This window comes from Panthera uncia, chromosome A2, assembly GCF_023721935.1.
Source record: "Panthera uncia isolate 11264 chromosome A2, Puncia_PCG_1.0, whole genome shotgun sequence".
Taxonomy (NCBI): Eukaryota; Metazoa; Chordata; class Mammalia; order Carnivora; family Felidae; genus Panthera; species Panthera uncia.
In genome coordinates this window covers 109,645,886-109,655,845 of record NC_064816.1, presented here as the reverse complement: position 1 = coordinate 109,655,845, position 9,960 = coordinate 109,645,886, and the positions used below count along the sequence as shown (strand labels likewise).

General features: G+C 41.8%; 1 protein-coding gene across 1 annotated transcript in view; it reads right to left on the bottom strand.

The window, feature by feature from the left end:
- Nucleotides 1-9,960, bottom strand: part of DNAH11 (dynein axonemal heavy chain 11) — a 357,765-nt gene that overhangs the window by 97,873 nt on the left and 249,932 nt on the right. Inside the window, exons 59-62 of the mRNA XM_049641609.1 lie at nucleotides 9,426-9,569; nucleotides 8,630-8,812; nucleotides 6,577-6,678; nucleotides 1,513-1,651 (exon numbers count right to left, since the gene is read on the bottom strand). Of these exons, the coding sequence (XP_049497566.1) occupies nucleotides 1,513-1,651; nucleotides 6,577-6,678; nucleotides 8,630-8,812; nucleotides 9,426-9,569 (568 nt within the window). The remainder of the gene's footprint in view (nucleotides 1-1,512; nucleotides 1,652-6,576; nucleotides 6,679-8,629; nucleotides 8,813-9,425; nucleotides 9,570-9,960) is intronic.

The window sequence follows — 9,960 nt, the reverse complement described above, 5'->3', positions numbered from 1 at the left end:
GTCTACTCTAAAAGTTAGGCTATCGCCTAACCCAACCCATCCTAACACACGTCTACCTTCTTTGTTGCTAAGAGAATTCTGATTTTCAAGAGCGATGATGGGCCCAGCCCCACGAGATTGGCTTAGCCAATCATGATAACCCCATTTCCCATTTTCCTGGCCTTCTTTGCAGCTAGATGTGGTCAATCTAGTTCTGGCTAAAGAAGCTTAAGTGGCTGTCTGCCAGATGGGTTTCCAGGAGAAAAATCCAGCTGCTCCAGATCGTTTCTCTCTCCCCTGAACCTGGAGGTATAGCAGCCATCTGTGAGCGTGCTGCAGAGTGCCTCAGCGTGAAGGACCACATGCTAAATATGGAGAAGCAGAAGGGACACAGAGATTTGAAGTCTGACCACTAATTCCCTCAATCAAATTCCCTGATGGTGGTCTACCCCTGGAAAGCTTTTGCAATATACAAAAAATAAATTCCCATTTGTTCAAGCCACTGTAAATCAACTTTTCTATCACCTTCAGTTAACTGCTTTTCTAATAGTTCAGTATATGCTTTCAGGAAGCACTTAAATAAAAATAACAGCTTTACTGAGACTTAATTCGCGTATCGTGGAATTTACCCTGTAAAGTACATATTTGAGTGGTTTTTAGTATATTCACAGACTGGTATGATCATCCCCACTAATTGGAGAATGTCTCTCTCACATAATGGACAAACTGTACTTCTTAGCAGTCACTCCATACCCTGCCCCCTTGCCCAGCCCCTGGCAACTGCTAATGTGTACATTTTGTAGTTTTGCCCATTCTGGACATTTCACATACACGGAATCACATGTTATGTGGCATTTTGTTCTGTCTTCTTTCACTTGATTTTCATTTATTTGGTATTTTCAAGGTTCCTCCATGTTGTAATATGTATCATACCTCAATCCTTTCTATGGACAAATAATATTCTATTGTATGAATATATTACACATGGGAGAGCAAATAAAATCTGTAACTTCCTGAGGACAAGGACTTAAGTTGTTCTACCACTGTGTTCAAACAGGAGACATTTAAAAGAATTGTTTTAAAAATATTTATTTAACAGAGTAACTATCATAATATTAGGAAGTCAGTCCCTTGTAAAAAGATGTCACAGAAAAACCAACCAACCCACCCTGAAGGCTTATTTTTTAAAATGTTCTGATGGAAGAACTCAAGGGCAAGTGTATATGAATAGGTTCAGACAACAGTTCAATCCCACAGTTATCTAACACCTGTTCTTGGTTTACGACAGATCTTAGGAAAATCACGAAGTTCAGGGCTATATACTAAAAAATACAAAGAATCCATCACTTCTTCCTTTCAGTCCATTGGAACTACAGTATTTATGATGATTATTTTGCTTCATTGTTGATTCCATGTCTATTTAGTTATTATCTATTTAGTTATTTTAACAGCAAATGAAGATACTCCCCCTCCCCCCCCAAAAAAACATGTGATCTGAATATTTTAATTAGAATTTTGGAAGAAAAGGTCAACTTGCCTCAAGTTCCTTGACAAGCCTGTTAGCTAGTTCAATGGTTTTGTTGGTTTGGTTCACCTCTTCTTGACACTGAACTTTCTTGGCTATTGCTTTTTCAAAGGAAGCAGTGAGTCTGCTCAGATTTCGATCCAAATCCTAGGTAAGAGTTACAATTAGCTTTTGAGACCTTTTTAGGTGAAATGGAAATAGTATAGTTATCTTAAAAATCTATGACCTTTAGGTCAATGAAACCAATCTCTCTACCTCTTTGATCTCTGCCCCTGTAGCATACATAATATTAGGAAAGAAAAAGGAGTAGTGATAATAAACACCTCAGTGCCATTGTAGATGACAAGTTCACCATGTGGTCTTTTCACCTTCCTTCCTCACTAAGCAGAGGGCACATAGTGACTGCAGAGAGTGGACAAGCCCTCCAGACTCAAACACACCCTGGGTGCTCTGTCCCCTCTCCCGTGTGCCTAGCTAAGCCTCATCCTCCAGTACCACCTTTGGAATGATAATGGTCATCTTTTGGTTCTCCACCTCTTGACTCTTTTCTTATTTCTCATTGGTCCATAACTCAGGCAATGAAGAGTAGTGTTAATGATTAAGCCTCTCCAGACCTCAGCAACCTGACCCAACTTGGGACAATCAGATTTTATCTTTTGGGAATGGGAATTAAACTTAGAGGTATGTCATTGTCTTCAGCATCAAAAGACCTGGAAAGATCTGTACACTTTGGAGGGCTTCCTTTGGAGAGGGACCATCTTTCACCAGAGGCATAGGAAAACAGGGGAACCTGCTCTGGAGAAATAAAGAATGAAAGGGCAGCAAAACGAGAAATCACACAACTCTAGACAAACACCAAAAGACATTCATGGCAGCTTGTTTCCTGGATCTCTTTCCTCCTAAGACCAAGTCATATTGTTTTTCCTCAGAGTTCCAGAAGTCATCCCACTCTCTGTTTTGGCTTAAGGTTTTCTAAGTAGATTTCTATTATTGATAGGCAAAAAACATGGTGAGTGACATATTAGTACTTGGGAGAGTTCTTACTACAGTAACTTGCTATCTGCCAAGTTCTTAAAACCCCAAATAAGATTTAGGACATTGCTTTTGTAAATAAGTGGGAAGTTCCAAGAGACTTTACTAAACAAACCTGTAGAACATTCACTATTCATAATTTAGAGATTGCTTATATTTGTCAACGACCCAGTTATCATTATTTAATTTATATCATGAAAGCAGCACCTCCTAAAGGAAATGATGTCTATATCACATTTAAACAGCAAAACAGTATCAAATATATGAGAACACACTACCATTTAGAGATCAGATTAAAATACATAATATTTAAATGTCTATTTTAGGTCATTACAAGTACTCGTGGTCTTATAAAATACAGAAGCATGCGTGAGCCCTGGCATCCGACAGCTGTGTTCATATTTGGACTCCGCTACCAGCTAAGCAGCGTCAAGGCAGACTGCTTACTTAACCTTTCTATGCCTGTTTCATCACCTGAAAAATGGAAATAGTAACGTTACCCAATTCACAGCGTTGACCTAAATATACACAGAACTAAGGTATACAATGATGCATATCGGTTCCCTTCACACGGTTGGGAGACCACAGTCTTCCATACAACATCAAGTTGGGAGACAACAGTCTCTTGTGTCTTTGTTTCTACGCCTCTTGTGAAAAGGCACTGACAGCTTTTGTTCTGAACTATCTTTCCTAACATATCTGCATTGCAAATAGGCTTGGAAAATAGAGACTGTTCTTCTCTCTGGGCAGAAGACAAAACTGCCTCCAGATAAGAATAAAGATAGACTTCTCTCTAGGGCAAAGGGTGGGCAGGTTTAGGTGTAGTCCTCTTTATACTGGGGGTTTCTGGGCTTGCGATCTCTATACAAACCCAGCGTGTGGACAACATCAGCTGGTCCTCCGTGCATCCGTCCCATGGAAACTGGGGGACCAGAGGACCAATGCACTATGTCCATGCTGCTGGCTGTGCTGTGCATCACACAGTCCTCGGGTCTCTGACCCACACGTATCAGGTCTTCTGCCCGCCTCCATAAAACTAACTTGTTAGCTTGCACGTAAGGCAAAATCTGGGTTCCTTCACTGTTCTTGATAGGCCCTGGCCTCTCAGCTTCCAGAAGTAAATGGACAAAGAAAGGAGGGAACCAGCCCACCAAATACCCTAAACCAGTGCTTTGCAAACTTGGGTGTGCATGACAACCCTCTGGAGGGTTTGATAAACCCACACTCCAGGATTCCCCCACTGGAGTTTCTCATTTAGTAGGTCTAGGGTGGGGTCTGAGAGTCTGTATTTCTAATGAGTTCCCAGGTGACACTTTTGCTGCTGGTGTAAGCAACACACTTGGAGAAACAGGGTCCTAAAAAGAAGGACTTCAGATTTGCTTCACGGCCATCCTTAAGCCCTGTATATTTGAGAGACTCAATGGCCTTTCTTCCACTCCAGCTCAGCCATTTCTTTTTCGCTCAACCTTCAATTAAAGGGTGTCTTTTAATCTTAAACTAGAGAGCCAGAGTAAAAAGAACAAATACATACAGACCAACACTGGTATGAATGAACTGCCGTCACAGCACAGAAGCTGACATCAGACACATCCCTACTTTGCTAGGTGAGAAAGCGACAGGAGATGCAAATCAGGAGGAGAGAAAGCCCAGGAGAGAGGAAAAATCAGAGGCTGCAGGACACGAAGGCAAAGCTAGCAAAAAGTGTAATTTCACTTGGGCTCAAACATTTGTCTAACCTGCGCCAACAGACAGAAACTACGCAGAGGTACTTTGTCCTTGCCATGACCAGCCATGGGGTCTTCCCAGAGAATTGAACCTTGGTGGAAACTGCAGAAATTCTGTTGCATTAGTGACTACTCTTCGGAAATGCGTTTGTGGTAGGGGGATAGAGAGGACACATTCTTCATCAAGACATTTCAATTGTTACTCTATCTTCTTTCCTCTGTGTCTGCAAACTTAGCTCTGTGGCCTACTGATATGTGAGCCTCTCCTTATAACGTGAGTCTCTGAAAACAATTGTCACGAGCAATTCTATTGAGCCACTTGCAGGCTGTGTACAAAGGATTACTGATTCTGCAACCACACAAAGTCTGAGGTTTAGAATCACCTGTGGCTGCCTTAAACATCCTCATCACTTTTTCTATGAACATTAAATTGCTTACAATTTACATGAAACTGTTAATAGCAGGTGACAATTTTTTAAAGGATTTAGTCAAGTTGAGAGAGTTTTGACCGATGGATGTAATTTTTTATAAAATCAGTATGCTACCTGAAGTTTACCTCAATCAAGAGTTGTTGATTTGTTTTTCTTCCAATGGTCACCCAGTGCTTGTTGAATGGTATGTTTGGTGCTATCATAGGAATGTGTGTGGACTGGACAGAAAGGAGAGGATGGGCAGGTAGGGAGTGAGGGTCAGGAAGTCTAGCAGAGGAAGCAGTCTTGACAGAGAAAGGGGTGTTAATTACTGTGGGAAGTGCTGAAATTTTCCATATTTTAAGAACACTTTTGGGGTTATTAACCATCTTGTCAAAATATCTAATCAGAAAGAAGGCATCTTCTTCAACAGTCAAAGTTTCCAGTATTGCTAGCGAGACAAAATTTGAATTCTTGGGGTGCCTGCGTGGCTCAGACAATTGAACATCCAACTCTTGATTTTGGCTCAGGTCATGATCTCATGGTTTGTGGGATTGAGTCCTGCATGGGGCTCTGCACTGGCAGTGCTGAGGGAGGCTGCTTGGGATTCTCTCTCTCTCTCTCTCTCTCTCTCTCTCTCTCCCTCTGCCCCTCCCCCCTCCCTCTCTCAAAGTAAATAAATAAACATTTTTTAAAAATTCAATTCTGTAGCATGAAAGGCAAAAAATGCCCCTGCTCACCCTTACAAGTTCATTCCTCATCACTCTGTGCTGTTCCCAACCTTCCCGAAATTGCTTATCTTAGTGCTCTGGCCTGTTGAAGTTCCTCTCAAATGTACCAACTGCTTCTTCCCTCATTTTATTTATTTATTTGCCAGGAATACCTTTCCCGACATAGTTATTCCTGTGATTCCTATGAAACTTTTGAAGTCCATGTCAAGTACACCTTCATTATGAAATTTTCTCTAATTTCTCCAGGCTGAATAATTCTGTGGTGCTGCTATCACAGTGTATATGTAGTTATATAAGTACTTGTAACACTGGCCGGGAATGACTGGTTGTTTATTTGTGAAAATATTAACAATGACTGTGTTTGTGGCTAATATTCTCTAAGCACTTACTATGTGGCCAGTACCATGTTAAATTCTTAATATGAACTACTCTTGTTTAATCCTTATAATTCTACCTAAGAAACACATGCTATTATAAAGCCTACTGCACAGATGAGAAAACAGAACTCGGAGAGGTGAACTAATTCGTGCAGGGTGAAACAGTAGATGTCGAGCCAGGATGTAAATCCAGGAATTCTGGCTCCAGAATCCTTGCCTTTTTTTTTTTTTTTTTTTTTTTTTTTTTTTTTTTTTGCAAAGAGAGGGAATGCAAAGAGTGGGAGCAAGGGGTTGGGGAGGGGGGGGAGGGAGGGAGAGAGAGAGGGAGAGAGAGAGGGAGGGAGAGAGAGAGAGGGAGGGAGAGAGAGAGAGGGAGGGAGAGAGAGAGAGAATGAGAATCAATCCAAGCAGGCTCCAGGCACGGCATGGAGTCTGAGGAGGGGCTCCGTCCCACAACCCTAGGGTCATGACCTGAGCCAAAATCAAGAGTCAGATGCACAACCGAATGAGCCACCAAGGCGCCCCTGAAATCCTTGCCTTTAGTCGCTATCTGCTATGCTCCTCCTCCTCTTCCAACAGGAAAGTTTTTTTTAAGTCCAGAAACCATGGAAGTTTCTACTTTTCCAGGTCCGTGTCTAGCATACAGCAGATAAGAACTATCTACTGAACGGGTATGTAAATAAATGTATCGATGAAAGTTCAAATTCCTTTCTTCTTGCTTGGGCTCAGATGGGGCCCTGTCTAAGCAGGGAGGTAACGTCTCTCGGGAACTTCCCTAGTGTTACATTTTGCACTCACCTCAAGCTTTTTCCTGATAGCCTCGAGTTTTTCAGTAGCTGCAGCCAGTTCGAAGTTGGCTTGGGCTAAAGCCTGCCGTTTTGGCTCCACGTCACAGTAGACCTGAAAATCCACATGGGTTTTAACTCATGGGGTAATAAGACGCAAAGAGGACACGTAATTATTCAATCTCACATTTGCCAGAAGCTTCGTAACCCAAGTTTCTATTCCCCCCCTAGCAATTTGTTTTTTATTTCTTAGCAATGGCACTACCCAATGGCAGAGCAAAAATCTATACAGCGTTCCAAGTTCTGTTGGGTTATCCGTGATTTAGTCATTTATTCTGGACGTGAGAGTTAGGAATCCTTGCCCAAAGTGCTGTACACATCAGACATCGAGATACTACAGTATGTTTGTCCTAAAAATTGGAGATAATCTTCACATCATCAGAAACTGCAGTGGGCGGGAACTACAGTTCAAGTTGGAACCAAGTCTTGATTTTAAAGCAGAACATAAGAGTGGAGAAATTCTCTGAACTCAGGCAGGAACATAAGAGATAGCCTCACAATATTAACAGTGCTGTCACTTTCTTTTCTAAGTTGCGGGCCACTGTCGGGGTGTATCATTTGAATGGGTGGTTTGAGAATTGGGGCGGACCACTTTTGTAACCCTGTTGAGAAAAGAGGAAGGAAATGAAATTTTCTTTTCTCTTTTATGGCCCAACATCACAGGACACAGCCACAGTCTAGCTCCGTGCTCATCCTTCACCTACAATACAACGAAAGCACAGGGGTCAGACATTTTTTAAATATTTATTTATTTTGGGCAAAGCGCAAGTGGGAGGAGAGGCAGAGAGAGGGGGGACAGAGGACCTGAAGGAGGCTCTGCACTGACGGGCTGACAGCAGCAAGCCTGATGTGGGACTCGAACGCATGAACCGCAAGATCATGACCTGAGCTGAAGTCGGATGCTCAACCGAATGAGCCACCCAGGTGCCCCAGGGGTCCGACATTTTTTATGGAGGGAAGCCATATGTCAACTGCAATTCACCTAAACCCTTGTTCTACACAGGCTTCCACTGAAGAGATACATCAGAAGTGTCTTACTCTCATGGATTATAAAGGCGATCACCTGGTTTTATGAAAATCACTTTGGGGAGCACCTCGGTGGCTCAGTCGGTTTAGCGTTCGACTCGTGATTTCGGCTCAGGTCATAATCTCAGTTCAAGTCCCGCAGCGGACTCTGTGCTGATAGGGAGGGCCCTGTGTGGAATTCTGTCTCCCTCTCTCTCTCTGCCCCTCCCTTGCTTTCTCTCTACCTCTCTCTCTCAAAATAAATACATTAAAAAAAAATCACTTTGGGAATGCTTTTGATTATACGTGGAATTTCCTCAGTAATTCTATTTTTGAATATAATATATAACTGTCTAAGAAAAAATAAGACAGTTCTTCAGAGTTAAGGGCATGCATTGTTCCCTTTTTACATACAGTATTCTGCCAAGTGCTAGAAAGACAGGTGGCAGACAAGAAGTATCTGATAAATGAAAGACATTAAGTGATATTCTATCTCTACGATGCCTGCTTTAGATCCAACCATAACACAGGCAAAAGTGTATTTGTGATTAAAATACTAAAGCAAAAAAAGGGGAGAGGGCTATTTCCTCATCGCATTAAGTCTACAATGGTGTAAATTTTTGCACTGAGAGTAGGGATTAAGTTTGAACATGAATTGAGACCTGCGGTTGGTTCAAGTCAACACAAAATTAATATTTTAATGTAAATAAATATAATTTATCTGGTCAGCAAGTTTTTACCTAATCAAATCACTTGCTGCTATTTGATCTAAAGTAATTGATAACGCTACCCTAAAAAAATAAGTTTCAAACATTTCAAATATCCTCCTCTATAGAATTCTGTTTAATTGGACACTTTCAGGTCTCATTCTTAGGGTTTTATCTTATTCAGATAATTAAATATCAAATTATATAACTTTTTCTTTTTTTACCAGTATGGAAATTAATATCTTTATGTTCCTTGTGAGTAACACCTGTAAACCATCAGATTAAGACTGATACCTCGTAGAACTTAACGATGTTGGTGACCCAGGCACAGAGACCAGCTGCTGCAAAAGATTTGGTCCGAATCAGGTTTGGATTGAACTCTGGGTCTTTCAAATACTGCTCATTTACTACTTTCAGACAGTTCTCTGGAATGTGCTCTTTGTCATAGTTAATTAACGCTTGCAAAAAATCATCAACCTGTAAAGCAAAAAGACTTATTGCAATGAACCCATTTTGGCTGCAGAGAAAATTCCAAGATCAAAAGTTAAAATCAGCTTTTAGGACTCACATTACAAAGGCAAAATTGGCAAGCTGCATTTATCCTACTGTTTGACTTTTTCAGTCTTTGTAGTAGGAAGTGAGAATTAGCAATGGACACTTTTAAAATCTCTTCTATCCCAGGGTAACATACACAGGAGGCATTCACATTTTGAAGAAAAGACAGAAAAGAAAAAGAAAAACACATACCCCAAAGCCCCTCTGCCTCACCTTCTCGTGCATTAGCAACATTTTTCCAGCATAAGAAATCCATGTAATTTTCTCCCTCCTACACTTAACTGCTCTCATAATTTTGCAAATGGTTAGCAACCTTCCACGTGCTGCTAGTGTTGACCTAGGTCTGCTACAACCCCAAGCTAACCTCCAACTTGGCAAACAAAAATTCTCTAAGTCTAGGGAACACACAGTAGGTTACACTCGATAAGGATGCAGGTAATTTCCTTCAGTTTGAACAGCTTTTGCTGTCAAATATGACCACGGTACTAAGAACACAAAGTGTCTGGGATTTTCATCTTGCCAGGCTGTCTGATACCTTTCCCATGAAGACTTTAGCTGCTTTCCAACTTCGGTCTTTAGGCACTCTGCCCCGGGGAGCCAGGAGGACCATCACAGCAGCCGTAACGTTGGTAACGGCGTTCGGTGGGTTGGGAAAGACTTTCAGCTCAGTGAGATTGCCCTGAAGAAAAAGCACACCCACAATGAAGACCAGGGGAGGTCTGGGGAAGAGCCGTTAGCTGATCAAGCTGGTCTGTCCTCTCCGTGTCACACCAGTCTCAGCTTGGCAGTTTTTGCCACCCAGTGATTCCACCTTGGGACCCCAGCAGGTTCACTTTTCCCCGGACACTTTTCTGATACTCCGGAAACAGCACTGGTCTTTTTGGCTTCCAAAAAATTCTCCCTCTGATATACCAGCCCCGCAGAGCCTTGCTCCCTGAGCCCAGGCAATTTGATAAACAAAGTTTTGAAAGTGTTTATGGGTTCTATCCCACCTACGTAATACGTCTACATTTTAACCAGGGCTTCCCAGAAACATCAACCCCTTGGTCCAGAGCCTCTTGGTTTTGTTT